The 16,980-nt window shown below is 38.6% G+C and overlaps 2 protein-coding genes across 5 annotated transcripts in view; both read left to right on the top strand.

The window, feature by feature from the left end:
- Window positions 1-9,578, top strand: part of si:dkeyp-118a3.2 (uncharacterized) — a 28,099-nt gene extending 18,521 nt beyond the window's left edge. For all 3 annotated transcript variants that reach the window (XM_057330797.1, XM_057330796.1, XM_057330795.1), the window contains exons 3-8: window positions 3,738-4,793; window positions 6,563-6,634; window positions 6,733-6,909; window positions 7,151-7,271; window positions 8,771-8,863; window positions 8,949-9,578. In XM_057330797.1, coding sequence (XP_057186780.1) covers window positions 3,920-4,793; window positions 6,563-6,634; window positions 6,733-6,909; window positions 7,151-7,271; window positions 8,771-8,863; window positions 8,949-9,072 — 1,461 coding nt within the window. In that variant the 5' untranslated portion in view covers window positions 3,738-3,919 and the 3' untranslated portion in view covers window positions 9,073-9,578. The remainder of the gene's footprint in view (window positions 1-3,737; window positions 4,794-6,562; window positions 6,635-6,732; window positions 6,910-7,150; window positions 7,272-8,770; window positions 8,864-8,948) is intronic.
- Window positions 9,579-9,872: 294 nt separating this feature from the next.
- tyrp1b (tyrosinase-related protein 1b) lies at window positions 9,873-15,937 on the top strand. Of its 2 annotated transcripts, none has more exons than XM_057331184.1 (8): window positions 9,873-9,984; window positions 10,814-11,169; window positions 11,940-12,259; window positions 13,647-13,851; window positions 14,324-14,491; window positions 15,158-15,337; window positions 15,426-15,575; window positions 15,726-15,937. In XM_057331184.1, the coding sequence occupies exons 2-8, from the start codon at window positions 10,815-10,817 to the stop codon at window positions 15,929-15,931; spliced, it is 1,584 nt and encodes a 527-aa protein (XP_057187167.1). In that variant the 5' UTR covers window positions 9,873-9,984; window position 10,814; the 3' UTR covers window positions 15,932-15,937. The 2 variants fall into 2 exon arrangements, with proteins under 2 accessions (XP_057187167.1, XP_057187168.1); XM_057331185.1 differs by having other exon boundaries at window positions 9,875-9,984; window positions 10,796-11,169.
- Window positions 15,938-16,980: the final 1,043 nt, after the last annotated feature.

Here is a 16,980-nt window from a genome sequence, read left to right as displayed (position 1 = left end):
CGCCTGCTTTTGGAATGCCTAGATCATTGCTGGAATTCCTTGAATTGAAGTTGCAACTCCAATTTTCGCAAGCTACATAATGAGGAGAAGATTCAGGTGGTTTTGGTTGGATGGCAATATAAAATTAGTTTGATTTCTAGTCCATCAGGGGTGCGTTTCCCGAACAACGACATACCTCGCTGGTTAACCACCATACCATAGTACGATGCATCGTTTGAACTGGCTACCCACGACTGTTTCCCGAAAACATAGTAACTTCGTCGCACATTTGTCATTTAAACCACGTTGGTTCAACAACATAGTTGATGACGTCACATAGGTGGTGGGGTAATACCGTCTTCTAATTAATCCATTTAGATCGATTCAATGTCATATCATTGCTGTAAATAATGTACACTGCATCTGAAAACTATAATAATTTGTATATTTAGAATGATGGATATAGAATGCACTGCATGTTGCTGGTTTACCTTGCTCAAAAGCATGATGTATGTAAGTCTAGATGTCATAATAATAAGGAACTATGCTTTTAACCACAGCTCTAGACCTGTAGTTCCAACAACGCAACTTTGTGGTGCTGCTTGTGATTGATCATTGGAACGAGAGTTTTGGAAAACACTTGAATCGTTGAACTATGCTGAAACGAAGGAACTTGCGACCATAGTTGGCTAACTGTGCTTTATCAAAATGATAAAACATCAGTAGAAAAGATGCAGATACAACCTGATCTTACGGAAATTCGTAATTATTTTATAAGGTGGCTAATTCGTATGAATCTGTAAGATGTGAATAGTACAAAACCATACGATTATTAGAAATAAAGCAATACTTAAGCCCCAACCCCACCTCTAAACCTAATGTCACTGGCACGAAAGCAAACTGTACTAAAACTTATAAATAAGATCATAAAAATTCATACGAATTAGCCATCTTGTAAAATAATTGCGAATTCCTGTGAGACTGTTTTGGATTATCAACAAATAGTAAAAATCAATGAGTAGCAAATCAGCGTGTATTGTGTACTAAGTTTACTAAGTTTATGTTATGTGAAATGTTTCTCGTAATGTTAAGTTCACCTGACTGAAATGTTTCTCGTAATCTTAAAATCCTTTCGGTCTCTGAAGGTGTATGCTTAAGATAAAAAATTTGATTTGTAGACAAAAATATTATTGTGCCAATATATTAATTTTCTTCATTACAAATGTTTATTATATGCTTTTATTTTATTAGATTGAATGTTAATTTTAGTTTAAAATTGTATTGTGATTTTGTCTTTGATCATTCATTCATTTATTTCTTCTTATTGTTTTTTCTATTTAGGTTTAATTTATTTTTATTTGAGTTACAGATTTAGTTTAGTATGTTAGTTAATAATTTTACTGCCTCAACTTAAACTTATTTCAGTGTATTTCTTTTCATTTAATTTACGTTTTTCTTATATTCTGGTGTATATTATATTAATTATTTACAGACATTTTTCAATTGTTTTTGTTTTATGATAATAACATCGCTAGGGAACACCTAAATATCTAAAATGTACTGTATACCTGGATAAAAGTGTCTACAAGATAAAAAATGTAAATATTTGCACTTATCTCATTGCTCGTCCTTCACAATGAAGCATAAAATTGCTTTTCAGAGGCCTTACTAGCTCTACACTGCGGTTCAACAAGCCAACCTCAACCTCCACTAAGACTATCACAACCTTTAATAAAAACAGCTGAACAAAAAACTCCTCTTTGAGCAGTTATCTATACCACAATCACAGGCAAAGGCACTTATAAATTCAGAATGTTTTTAGAAAAATAAAAACTCAAAATTCACTTTGAAATAGTCTGTCAATGACTAAATGCAAACGCACTGTTATATTTCCAGATTTTTTCTTCCCGTCTGAATGCTTGGACCTCTTGTTCTGCCCTGACAAACTCACAGGTGGGTATTAATTGCAATAGAGGTGAGACATGCCGTCTCGGCCTGCTGCCACTACTCCGAGCATTCTGCAGAGTCCTGCGACTTTTCCAGACGAGAGCGAATCTTTTCTCTTTCTGAAAGGTAGATCAAGGACTTTTTTCTACAGCCACATCCACACATCTCCACTTTGGTGTCCAACATAGCTGAAGAACGATTACAGCTTTACTTCTCAGTTCAAACACAGATCCACAGGCAGATAGACACTACAAAATAGAAAACAGCCTGGGACATCTGGTTTTCCATCATGGGGTTGTATTCTCATAATGGATTGATAGTGATGTTGCTCTTTCATCTTTGCCAAGCACAAGGTATGGTAATTTTTCCTTGACTGATGCTGTGATTTTTGTTTGAAAGCAGATATGAACGAATTTAATTTCTGCTGTCTAAATGAAGACTGCAAAAAGCATACTGTACTATCTGGGCACGAGAATTACTCTCTGGGCAAAAAAGCATGACCTATGTTGAGTCAGCATTAGATGTCAATATGTTTCACTGATTCATTGACTGTGTCTATGGTTGAAATCAATTTCTGAAATGCTTCTGTATCTACATAATCAATTTTCCTGGACTTTCTAATGGCAGCTTTGTTGAGGATTGGCCGAAAACCCAGATTTCAACTTGTCAACCAGTTCGGAAGCCATTAACAACTTCAAATGAGTTTGCGAGGTCTGACTGATAACCACAGCGCTGGCAGCCTTAGCTTGAGTTGACTGTTACAAACAAACCAATGTCAATAGACTCCTGATAGAGGATTTTTCATTTCAGGTCTATGATTCAATTGCAATTTTTTAATTGGTCATGTACAAAAGTTGAACAACTGTACAGTTTAGTAGCTATTTTCATTCCTAATTTTCATTTCTCATTGCTTGTATTACTCCATTAGTTTTCCAGCTTTCTTGTGTGATGGACTGTTAAGTATGTACACTACGTTCGAAAGTTTAGGGTCATCCTTTTTTATTTGTTTTTTCCAGATTTTAAAATGTTAGAAACTACAAAATAACTCTATGGCAATTATGTTGTGAAAAATTGAAATAAATCACAACCATGTTGTACCTTGATATCTTTGAAGCGGTCACCCTTTGCCTAAAATTTTCACGCACTTTGGCATTCTATCAAGAAGCTTTTAATGAAGTATCCACCTGGGATGCTGTTCAGTAGGTATTAAAGGAGTTCCCATCTATTCCAGGCTTTTGTTCGCTGGCTTATCTTTTATATTTGGTCCAAGTCATCAATTTCAAAAACTTCTTTTAATTTGTTTTGAAATGAAGAAAAGTAAAATTCTGGCACAATTCAAGTTTCTCCCAGATAACTGATTTCAAACATTAGACATATGCCTTCAGATCAAGAACATTTCAGTCAAGTGACCGTACGCACAAAAAGTGCATACTAAGTCATGGTTCAACATTTTTAAGATTCTTCATGGTTAATGACATGATTTTTGGTAATCTTATAAGCAAATGCAATGCTACGTTTGACTATACATTTACATCTATGCATTCAAACACTTCCATTCAAATGCAACTTTGCATTCAAGGTACGTATTTTAATTAGTATGTATGTTCCTTGGGAACGGAACTCATGACGTATGCGTTGCTAACAATTATGCTTTTAACAGTGGATTTCACAGACACATCCTGCACTATTCTTACATAACAGACAGAGTTTGGCTGCGAACGTTCATAATGTTCACTGACACTGTCTGCTGATGTGACCCAATTGAATCTTCTGTACTCTAAATTCTCAAGTTGTCTTTTCTCCATTCACAGATGCTGCTACCCCCTCCCTTGACCCCGAGCTAGCCCCACCGAGCCTTGGTGATGTGATTAATGCGGTGAAGGCAGCCTTTGAGCAGGCAATACAGATATCAACAGAAGGTGCCGTACATGAGGCCTTGGAGAAGACTGCAGAAGAACATGTACCACGGAAGACTCCAACAGAGCAGCCACCAATGTCAGAGAACGTGGCAGATCATACAACAGAAGCAGCTGCAGTGCGAGTTAGTGAAGAGGAGACAGCGGTTCTCACTGCGGGAGAACCAGATGCCCACGTGTCAGAATCAAATGAACAAACAGATGAGGAATCAGTTCAGGGACCTGCTCAAAAAGCAAAGCTTACTCAAGATACAGACAAGGAACCTTCAAGACTTATAGAACATGAAACGTTTCAAGAGCGATCCGATTCAGAGCCGGTCAAAACAACAGAAGAATCAATTCTAAAAGCAGTTGAGTCAGTCATTGAGGTGGAGTCTGTTGAGGAACAAGAAAAGTCAGGTGGGGAGTCAGTTTTGTTAGGCCCTCAGGTTGTTAAAGTGGGTGAACCAAATACTGATAACTTTGCTGAGCATTTGGAAATGGAGGAATCACCTGTCCACGCATTTACAGCTGACATACGAAATGAAAACAAACCAGGAAGAGAAGCAGGAGGCGAGGAGGTTGAAAGAAGTGCAGGAGTGCCAGAAAACGCATGGAAGCCTCAAGTGTCTGAGATGGAGAAGACTGTGGAAACAGAGAGAGTAGAGGTGACAATAGCCAGTGAAGATGTTAAATCAGAAGGGCTCCAAGAAGATGTAAAAATGCTACCTGGAGATATGGAAAGACCAGAGGCAGAGACAGAATCAGAGATAAGACAAGAGGAAAGAAACACTGGGATAGTGGTGGAGGGTGTAGGTGGTGTAGTAGTTGAGGAACAGTTAGAAGAAGAACATGAAGCAGAAGTTGAAGCAGAGAAGGTAAAAACAGAAACTGAGCTTCAGACGTTTTTAGGAGAGGATGAGGTCCCACCTACCGGAAAAACAGCAACAGTGGAAACTCAACAGGAAGCAGGTATTGCAATTTCTGTAATGCATAATTGCTACCCAAGACCACCCCAAACCATAAAAATCCAATAAGGTTGAACCATGAAACTGCAAATTTACCTTCATGTTGAAGCTTACAAATGCTTAGCGCTTTCTAAAGCCGTTGTCCACAAAGTGGCAAATTACCGGGTTTGCTACGGTTTCAGAATTCACGTAAATGTAATTAGGCTTCACTGTCTGCTCCTTGCACTTACAATATACGGCAAAGGAACTTAGCCGCCTGAGGGCATCCCTTCAGTTTATAACAGCCTTAAGATTTATAGCATGCCTCTCTGAAGATGACTGTCTAAAGTCTGGCCCCTGGGTGCTCTCTGAGTCATGATCTGCCATCAATTCAACAATCACACTGCTGAAATGCACTGCCTCAGTCAAGCTGTGCACCGTGGGCATGGCATCACATTATTTAGATTTTGAATTGAAACAGTGGAGGAGAATGTTACTGAAAACACAGAATATAATATAATTTAATAGAATAGACAATAGTGTGGGGGTGGAGCACATGAGCACTCCTCTACAGTACATGAGGAAATAGATGACTGAAACATATGCAAAATGGGTTCCGTAAAAATGTTATCTCTAATAAACAGTTTTATTTGAACATTTACCGTATGGAAACCTCATAGCGACCAGCAAGATAATGGCCAGTTTTATATGCTAAATTCTGATAAACCACTGCCCTATATGTTTCTTCTCCTGCTGTTCCTGTGACCTACATACAGAAACACACTCAACCCGCTGAGACTAAGATACCCCTTAACCCTAATATCCATAGTGTAGACTTTACTCTCCAAATATGCTAAAAGCACTAGACTTTACTGAGTCTCATGACATTTGTTTGCAGTGGGTTGTATTTCAAAGCATTTCTTAAAGCTGCCATCCATAACGTATTTAAAAAAAAAAATGTTTATACGTTTTAAAAGTTAATAATGTTTAAGTTACTGTAAACTATCGGGTATGATCAATGCACATAAAGATAAGTACTTATTGTAACCTGCAAATTTGGGTTTCAAACAGAGATGGCGATAGAGAGGCAAACGTTATGGATTGCAGCTTTAAAGTAGGCATAAAACGGGAGTAGCGATTATCTTTTTTTCCATCTTGTGACGTGTAAGTGAAATGGCTTCCGAGATGAGAAAAAAATGTAGGGCGGGACTGATTGGGTCATTGTCAGTTGCTAATTGATAATCCCCAAAATCTTTTCCTGGGCAGAAACGAGTCTCCGATAGCCCCGCCCACACGCCATTACTTATTACAGGAAGTGAAGAGAGGTTGTTTCGATGGTGGAGGAGGTTAACATTTTTTTATTAAAGATTATGAGGGCACATGAATAAAAAGTGAACACTATAAAAAACACTTCAATATTCCATAAAAAAATGAGAGTTGTCAATTTCACAGTGACTTTAAATCCCATGCATTAGATAACAGCTTAATGGTTCTATTTTAAATGAGAGTAAGCATTTTGGGAAAATTCTGGACATTGTACAAAATTCACACAAAATTACAGATCTGTGCCAATTATACCAAATTGTAAATTATGAAGATACACACAAACTCTTTTGTAAAGCTTTCTTGGTGCCAGTCATCTATACTGTATATTGAACAGCTTTTCTAGTCACATGTATGTATATAGACCGTGAAAGCATAACTTCAAATTCCATATATTACCCCAAGCTCTCGTGTCACCATTCTGTTGTAATTTTCACCACCCTGTTAAATGTCTCTCTCTTTTCACAACAGAGGTCATCGTGAACACTAAAGGGTCAATGAAGTGGCAGGAGCCTGTCATTAAAAAGGTTCAAGCAACAGGCGGTATGACTGTTAATGATCCCCTTCTTTAAAACCTACTGATACCCGCAGTATGTGGACACAACACAATGACTGTGTAGAAACTTCTTATTCTTTTACAGGTAGAGCGCATGAAATCAATGACGTGAATGAAATTATTACCTCCAGGGACCCATTTGAGAACAGTCATGGTGAACCAGCACTGGTGAACTCTGTTGTGGACCTCCCCCCCACACCCACCCTTGGCCTGGGGCTTAAAGAAAGTGAAGCACGAGCGGAGGAACCCAATGACTCCACTTGTGAGACAATGTCATGATAAACAGGGTTCAATGCCAAAGACAAAAAATCACATTTGGATGAAAGAAATGCACTTATGGGAATAAAATGCATGAAGATACATGTATTCGCAGGGTGGGGTGATTTCAGCATTGCATCAGTTTAATAGATGGAAGGCTCTATAGATAGTCACACCTGCCCATTTCTCTTCTTTTTTATTTATTCAACTTGTTATTTTTGACAGTGATCTCTTTTACATTTCAGATTCCAAAGCCTCAGGGCAGGAAGCTTGGAAGATAGGAGCCATAGCGGCAGCCTTCTTTCTCATCCTGCAAACTGCTGTCACCATTGTCTACATTCTGAAGTGCAGGAGAAAGCCAAACAGGTCTGTACTGTATGTGAGTGTTGTCACAAGACTTTGAAAAGAGGAGGGGTTATTGAAACACCACTGCAATAGCTGCACAGATGTCATTTAGATACATGTGCAGCCCTAGATATAGACAGTTTCAGTGGCAACAACATCAACAAACATTATGAGGCCCAAACTTAAAGGCGGGGTGTCCGTTTTCTCATAGCCGTTGTTGATGTTCAATCACCAAAACAGACACACCCCTACCCCCATCTTTAGCTTTCGTCAGCGCTCGGCTCGACTAATGTCCATCCTGTGCACTGTGCACCTTAGTGCTGATTGGCTATAGGTTGTTTTGGTACTCGGCCCGACTTTGTCTAAACAAGCGTAATTCGGAAATCGGACACCCCGCCTTTAACTTCTTAGACCTTTGCAAAGAATCAATAACTGTGAGTATTTTAATTGAATACAAGTAATATACAATAAAATATTAATATCAGTGAATATTAATATCTATTAAATATAAAATAAATTGTTGTTTTACTAGCCACTAGGCAGAAAGATAATCACACACAGACAGGAAGTGAACTTCGTGCCAGGCGCGTGCGTACATCCCTTGAAACGTCTATGCGAACATGTCCTGTTTACACGTAACAAATTGAACAAATTGCACTAAGTACGTTTTGAAGCGATTTATTGTACATTTAAAGCACAAAATGTGATTTTATTACGTTTGGTGTGCTCAAACGTAATAAAATTAGAACCGTTTACATTCTAATGAAATGGCCAATGTACATACGCAAACCAAGACAAATGCAAAGTTGTGTGTAATGCTCCTTTTATGGAACCATGCAGTCTATATATAATAAGAGTAGCTTCATATTAAATTTACATATATATATTAAACGTGGTGGTGTATTGTGTAAACAATGAGAAAATACTTTTGTGCTGTTGTTCAGTAATTATTTGAGACCATAGTAATACCAGACACCAAAACCAAAGTGCAGAAGGTGAAAGTTATTTTCAGTGATATTAACATCAGACGTGAATTACCTTGCGCTAGTTTGGGACATCAAATCATGAAAACGAACACTTTTCAGATGGCAAATCTAACATTAACTCACAAGCAAACTTGCGAAGAACTTACAAGCAGCTGTAGAGATGGATAATAGAGCGCAAGGCTTCACGAACGGATCAAAGATCAAACAGTGTGTGCAGGTAGTGCTCATGGCAGTTGTAGTGTCATATGGCCACAATGCAATTATTTTTTATTGCAGATGCTTTTGGGGAAGAGTCGGAAGACTACGGTTTAAAAATAGTTGTGTTGAGCGTCATGCGGCGCTGCGCAGACCGATCGGTTACCGACGTTAAAGTGATTCGAGTGGGTCATACGCCGATCAGTCTGCGCAGCGCAGCGAACACCCAATAAAAAAACTCCCCTACCCACCTCTCGTCTATAACAGTAGAAACTTATGTTTCAAAATGAATGTAACAATTCCTTTCTTATAATATATCCGACTTTATGCTATTAACAGTAACGTAACCCCAAAGAAACTGTGTGCAAGAGGAAATGGAGGTTTAGAATATGATGCAACCAACACAGACACCACCATCCCAATCGACGAACAGTGAGTACACGACCGCACACACTCATTATGCGTGCAACTAATGAGCGCAATAACGCAACAGCATTGTTCTTGTTTGTGTTTTCAGAATTGCTGTAGATGACCTTCCAGAATATTCACAGGTCCAGGAAGAGGACGTTGCTATGACAACAGGCCCGCCAGATTCTTCCCAGACAAACTCCTCCCATGACCTCAGAACCTCTGTTGTTTAGCACTGCTGACCTTAAAAGTATAATTGTGTGTGTGTTAGTAAATAATTGAGTTTCTGACAGCGTGAACATGTGTGATGAATGGTCCGATTAGTCTTGACAGCAATGTCACTCCTGGGTTATTCACCATATAGTGATTTCTGTAAAATGTCTTCAATAATGTACACAATGGAGCTGTATCAATATGTTTTGTCCTCGATCACCACTATACAAGACTTGATGAAGGTGAACAATAACCGCACTTCACAACTAACCTTATGGTAACCTTTCTGTTCTGAATTATTCACCCAAAAGTTGCTCAAAATCTCCTTTTTCTTAGTGGAAAGAATTATTGAAGTGTTACCGGGTCAAAACTACCATTTGCACAATAGACAAAATGCAATTATTTGGCTGAGCTTTTTTAATGCATCAGATGATGTTATTTACAATGAAGTTTCATAAAAGTATGGTAATGAATTGTTTGACTGTGGCAGTGTTATGTTTGACACTATTGGTAATTAAACAACATTGAAATGTTATGTTTTCCTCTTTACTTACTACACAAATCTGCAATGTACACTCTCTTACTGATGTTGTACGGTTTGGTTCTATTCCTTATTAATTTTATAAAAGCATAGACCACTGAACTATTACATTTCTCAAAAGGTCAATACATACATTTTAAACCAATACAGTGAAGAACCACATTCATTGAAGAGGATGGAAAGCTTCACCCTCTCTCTCTCTCCCCTCCTCTCCCTCTCTTTTCTGGTTGCTAGTCACGGGATGGAGGGATCAGAGATGAGTGCAGTCAGGAGGGGTGTACGTATAAAAGAGTTGGCCAGGGGGCAGCACAGGGGGGCACTACAGTACAGTGAAAGAGAGTGTCTGAGTAAAAGAGTGAGGCATAAAAGGAAAAAGAACTGATGATATAAGGTACTTTACTTTTTTATCTTGACCTTTTTGTTTTGTTTGTTTAATAAATGTGTTCAACAAATTAATGGGCTGGGAGAAGCTGGGTTGTAGGTGTAAAAATATCAGGTTCTTTAATATGTCGTGAAAAAACTCACGGTAATAAATTGACAAAGAACATCTATGTGGGTGGGTTTACATTGAGGACAAAGTCAACAAGTTAGACAGTTTCAGGTTGTGAGATTTGTGTACGAATCCTTTGATGCTTCTTGAATTCTGTTATACAACTGCAATATACTACTTTACAGAAGCTAAAAATAAAAACTTTGAAACAAGGTAGACGGAAAGAACAAAATCAACTGTTGCTTTCCATTGTTTCTTTTTGAAAGGGTAATACATTTCTTACATTTTTGGATATGCTGCAGTAAAATGGATCTTATTCTTTATAATCCTGATCTTAAAAGCTTCTTTAGATGGCATTTATTCTGCAGAAAAAGGCAAAACATTATTTCTTTCAATGTCTTTGGTGGTTCTACTAAAATGGAGCCACAGCTTTTTTTGTTTTTAGCAAAACCCATGAACTCTAACTATTTTTTATATTTTTATATATAAGATTGTATTTTTATAGTCTCTTTAACAAGTTGCATCATTTACATCTTTTTGCTCGAATTATAATTGCATGTTTTAATAGCCTATTGCTTAAAAGTATTAAAAGTCAAAAATATTAAAAAGCACATATTTTCCTAATAAATAATCAATAAATAGCCTACTGTCCTTTTTAAATCACTTAACTGGCATAATCGATGCATTCATTTGTATATTTTAATAAATGCAGGTATAAACGTCTTTTCAGGATGTGGAAGAGTGTGTGTTTGATGTTTATGTGCGTTGTACTGGCGAACGCTCAGTTTCCGCGTCAGTGCATGACACCAGAGGGTCTCCAGAGTGGCACCTGCTGCCCATCACCTACTGGACTGCCCAATGATGAGTGCGGATCCAGTACTGGGAGGGGTCAGTGTGTGTCAGTTGCAGCCGACCGCCGCCCACACGGGCCTCAGTATCCTCACGATGGGCGTGACGACCGTGAACGATGGCCTCTGCGGTTCTTTAACAGAACCTGTCAATGCAACGGAAACTTTACTGGATTTAACTGCGGCCGATGCCGTCACGGCCTGACAGGACCGAACTGTGATCAAAGAATCACAGTGGGTGAGGATGAACAAACACCTATACACGTACACATGTACTATGGCCTCTTTTCCATGCTTCAAGCTAATCTGTCTGCGCTGTCTTAACTGTTAATAAATTGCACATCACAATTTTGGCTAATTCGTACGATCTCATTTTTCGCTCCAGTGACTTTGGGGTTAGGGGCGGAGTTAGAGGTGGGGCTTTAGTATTTTTTTCTAGTAATCGTATGTTTTTGTACGATTCACAACGAATTCATATGACAAAGCCACCTTGAGATCAGGTTGCTCTGACATATCCCTAGATAAGTGCCATTGTTTTGTCTCAAGATGCAGACAGTAATGTTTATTCTAAGGCATTTTATATACTTTAAATACTTCATATTTTAAATACTTAAATATCCCAACTTAACTAAGCAGTCCTGGCTTAAGATAAACAGGGCTTCTTTAAACCGAGTTTAAAGATTTTTTTAGTTTAAGTATTTTTGAGTTTAAGTATTATATTTCTTCTTTTTATTATTTGAGGGCTATTAAAGTCAATCTGTTACTGATATAGTTTTCTCACGTATATCATTTTTATACATTTTTTATAACGTCAAAGTAATTTTTTACTCAAAATGCATTGAGGTTCAAATATCATAGGCAAATATTATATGTTTATATTAAACCAAAACTAACATGGTTATTTTATTGTAGAAAGTTTGGAATTAGTAAATGAGAAATTAATAGGTTCTGTTATGAATTAGAAATTGTTATGATCATGTGTGTACCACTGTGTTTCTCTTGTGTTAGTTCGGCGTAACCTAATGCAGATGTCTGCAGACGAAACAAGAGCTTTTGTGAACGCCCTGGACCAGGCAAAAAGAACCGTCCATCCTGACATTGTCATCTGCCCTCGCCGGCATCAGGAGATTTTCAGCGCAAATGGAACTGTTCAGTTTGAGAACATCTCCATCTACAATTACTTCGTCTGGACCCACTACTATTCGGTCAGCAAGACGTACATGGGTCCAGGTCAGCAGAGCTTCGGAGGTGTGGATTTCTCTCACGAAGGGCCGGGATTCGTCACCTGGCATAGATACCACCTGCTGCAACTGGAGAGAGACATGCAGGTGACCCAAATCAAATGAATAAGATTTCTTCTTTTTGAAGAACACACAGGGTGAATTTTTTTAATACATTTTGGCCACTTTTTTAATATCATGAAAGTGATTACTGATTCAGTTTCATATGTTTTGAGGCCATATAATAGCTGCATGTGAGAAACAGACTAAGTCACTATTCTGACCATTGGGCTACAAAGAGTACATGACTCAGATCATAAGATTCGTAAACAAATCATTTAGATAAATAAACTGATTTGTTGAGGAAATCATAATTAAATGAATCATTTTAAATAAATTAGATTGCTTTAACCCTTACAAGAGGGTGGACCAAGGTTTTCAGTGACAAGAAATTTCAGCCAGGTTGTCACACATCTCAAATCACATGTATCACTAGTTTACAATAGCCTATCTTATGGTGCTACGTTCTTATTACATTTAAATTTTCTGATCGATCTACTTTGATCCTATTTCTATAATCCAACATTTTCATTTTTAGCCTAGAAAGAAAAAAAGTGTAGAACTTTATTGTGACTTCTTAAAGGGATAGTTCACCCAAAAATGACAAAATCTCTCATCATTTTTACTCACCCTGAAATTGTTCCAAAACTGTATAAAATTCTTGGTTCTGTTGAAACAAAAGAATATATTTTGAAAAATGTGGGAAACTAAACAGTTCTGGGGCACCATTGACTAGCATAGTAGTTTTTTCCCTAATAGTCAATAGTGCCCCAGAACTGTTTGGTTACAAACGTTCTTCCAAATATCTTTCTTTGTGTTCAGCAGAACAACACAATTTACACAGGATTGGAATAACTTGAGGGTGAGTAAATGATCAAGATAGAATTTTCATTTTTAACACTAAAATTTAACACTAACACTTTCCAATCATTTGACGATAGCATATCCACGATTTGCTTTGTCATTGTAATACACTACCTGCCTAGTCTCCGAATAAAAATTGGCTAATTTGTTGCATGTTGTTATCAAAAGTAAACTCATTTTCAAATAAAAGGCTATTGTCAGACCGCCCTCTCCTGCCCACAAACTCATATAAATACCAGCGCTTTTTAGCCCACGCCAACCTAAATCAAATCAGGTTTCCCCCATGCAGTCCTCATTCACACTCATTATATTAAAAAGAACCCAAGATATACTCCGAACCAGCACAAACAAATCCAAAAAATCTTCTATGAAAGAAAGTCATAAAACAGAAAGGGGAGGAAATAATTACAAAGTATTAGGATGAATGACGGGATGCGCTGTTTCTTTAACATTTCAGTAATTACATAAAAAGCCATTAATCATGATGTAGCAGGAGAAATACCAGCAATCCCCCTTTGAAAGAAAGATCAGCTAATGGTACATGCTGGGGATTTGCATTGTGTGTGTGTAGGACATGCTGGGCGACCCGTCGTTTGCCCTTCCATACTGGAACTTTGCTATCGGAGGCAACGAGTGTGATATCTGTACCGATGACCTGCTGGGAGCCAGAAGCAGCTTTGACACAAACGGCATCAGTTCCAACTCTGTGTTCTCTCAGTGGAGAGTCATCTGCGAGAGTGTGGAGGAGTATGAAACATTTGGGACCATCTGCAACAGTAAGACACATTCGCACAACATAGCAGTCACATGCACCGCCTTCCCTTACAATGCACGAACACGTACACACATTATACTGCAGGAACACACGTCTAATTTTGTGTCCTTTCCCTGGTGGGAGATCTGTGAGAATGTGGGGGAGTGTGAGGCATTGGAGACCATCTGCAACAGTGAGACACGCACATGCGCACAGCGCGCACGCGCGCACATGAATTCCGAGACATAAGACTGCTCACATGCTGTTTGAACTAATCCTTCAAGGCATTCAAAAGCTGAAAAGATAAAACCGTATATGGGCATAACAATTAGCATCATGTGATTGTGTTTTGCAAGTGACTCAGTCGAGACTGATGATAACACTGTGTGGTATAATCTTGCATTGTGCTTTTCTCAAAATCCGTTCAGAAAGCTGGATATGATCAAGACATTTGGTGCGTGTTTCTCAGCTTCCTCCGCCCGATCTGTTTTCAGGTACAGAGACAAGTCCGATCAGAAGGAATCCTGCTGGTAATGTGGCTCGACCTATGGTTCAGAGATTACCAGAACCGCAGGATGTCATCGACTGCCTAGAACTGAACACTTTTGACACGCCACCATATTACTCCACTTCCTCTCAGAGTTTTAGGAATACTGTCGAGGGTACGGTGTCACAGATCAACTCAACTGCACGTCACACGGCCATTCCACAAATTTTGTGTACTTTTTCATTTCAACCGAACAAATCACACAAAAGTAACTAGTTTTATACACGTCAAGAGCCTTTGCATTCAAACCTGTTTTTATACTTCAAGCTCATTTCAAGTATACTTAACAACACCAAAGATGACAATTCTGTCATCATTTACATCATTTACTTTTCATTACCGACTTTTATGACTTTCTTTCTTCCACGGAACACAAAAGAAGATATTTTCAAGAAAGTCGGTAACCGAACAGCAGTGGCCCCCATTTACTTCTATTGTATGGACGAAAAACCAATGCAAGTGAATGGGGGCCAGTTAACAACATTCTTCAAAATATCTTATTTTGTGTTCTGCGGAAGAAAGAAAGTCATACAGGTTTGAAATGACAAGAGCGTGAGTAAATGATGACAGAATTTTTCTTTTTGGGTGAACTCTCACGCATCTTTATTCATTTACCATTTAAAAACAAGCCCTTCTTGCACCTTATTTGTGGAAAATGTCTATTAAAGCAATAGATCCACATTTCAACATTTGTTTAATTTGCCTGCATTGAACTCTGTAGCATTGTGGAATTCCTGAACATTTGAGAAGACTCCTAATTAGTGATCTGTTGTGTCACTAGGTTACAGTGCTCCCCAGGGTAACTATGACCCAGTGGTGAGGAGTCTGCACAACCTGGCTCATTTGTTTCTCAACGGCACAGGTGGACAGACTCACCTATCACCAAACGACCCCATCTTTGTTCTGCTTCACACTTTTACTGATGCCATCTTTGATGAATGGCTTCAGAGGCACACCGCTGGTAACCACACACACATGCATAACCAAAAACCCAGTTTCGTGTTGCAGAGACAGTGTGATCCTAACCAGTGCGCTTTTTTTACATACAGCGGGAACAGTGGCCTATCCTGAGGAAAATGCTCCTATTGGTCACAACAGAGAATTCAACATGGTTCCTTTTTGGCCGCCGGTCAGAAATGCCGAAATGTTTGTCGTTGCCCCAGATAACCTGGGCTACACCTATGAGGTTCAGTGGCCAAGTGAGAAGCCTACATGAGCACTATAGTCTAGAATAATTCAGAGCAGTCAAAATGTTTATTTAAATGTTGATTTAACGTTACTTTTACGCACTACTTACAAAGCAAATACAAATGGCACAAATTTCCTAATACACTTATCTCTCTCTACAGCTCGGCCCTACACCATCTCAGAAATCATCACCATAGCGATCGTTGCCGTGGTGCTCATTGTGGCGGTGGTGGGCGGAGTCATTGGGTGTGCTGCCCGGGCACGCTCATACCGCTCGCTTGAGAGTCTGGAGCCGCTGCTGGGGGAACAGTACCGACGGTACTCTGAAGATGAGAGACGCACCGAAAAATCTCAGTCTGTGGTCTGAGGAATTTAAGAAACACGATTTTATCATTGCACTGAGCATTAACACTGCACTCTCAGAGTATGAATTATGAATTATTACCGTTCAAAGGCAGCGTAAAAGTTTTGTGAACATAGGGGGCTTCATTTATGAGCCTTTGTAGTGGTAGTCTTCGTGTCCGGCGAGACATTGAAAATCCACTCGTATGTACCCTTAAAACACATTTAATGTTCAAAGCGTCGCCTTGAGTTTTTATGCACTGCTTACAAATGTCCTATGAATACATAACTTGTGGCTAATGTACGGTGTGACCTCTTTTATATGACTCTGATATAAAGTTAAACCAAAAGGCCATTGAACTATTTTTTGTGCAGATACTTTCAACTTTAAAGCACTTATCTTCTATGTAAAGTAGGTCAGGGGTCATTTCAGGTTGGTCAAGATTCAAGAAGGTTGCTGGTAGCTGGTTTGGTATTGTTCCCAGGTGGGACTAAATGTTTGAAGTTAGTAACACGGGTACAATAAGAAAAGTATGACATGGTTCAAGAAAAGATATTTCAAAAGAGATGCAAGAACCAATGAGCTTTGGCGTTACTGACGTGTCTCCGTTTCGCTAAATAAGTTGAAAATATTCATTAACCCACTAGACAGTATTGCCAGATCTTAAAACGAAAAAAATCCCCGCAAATTATTTTAACAAATTCAAGTTCTGTTTTAAAATAATTACAAATATTTTAGTGACGCAGGGATGACGTATTTTTGTATGCAAACCCCGGAAGCGGGTTAGCGTTTTAGCGCTCCTGTCGCTCCAAAGTCAATGGATTTTTCGGCTAAATCGCCTGTGGTTAACAAAACCTCTAAACATTTTTACTTTTTATTCAGTGACATACAACAACACACCATTTATAACCCGCTCATGGTTATTTTTAAAGCCTTGTCTTAAAACGGCGGTTGCCAACAAGTTGCTAAAAGCGACTACATCCTTTGGCCGGGACATTAAACATCATAGAAATCTCACAAATAATGCAACATGGGCACAAATCTCTAAAACCGTGAAAGAGGATTCACGGAGT

This window comes from Triplophysa rosa, linkage group LG4, assembly GCF_024868665.1.
Source record: "Triplophysa rosa linkage group LG4, Trosa_1v2, whole genome shotgun sequence".
NCBI lineage: Eukaryota > Metazoa > Chordata > Actinopteri > Cypriniformes > Nemacheilidae > Triplophysa > Triplophysa rosa.
Note: the sequence above shows the minus strand (reverse complement) of the source record. Positions and strands in the feature narration are given on the sequence as shown.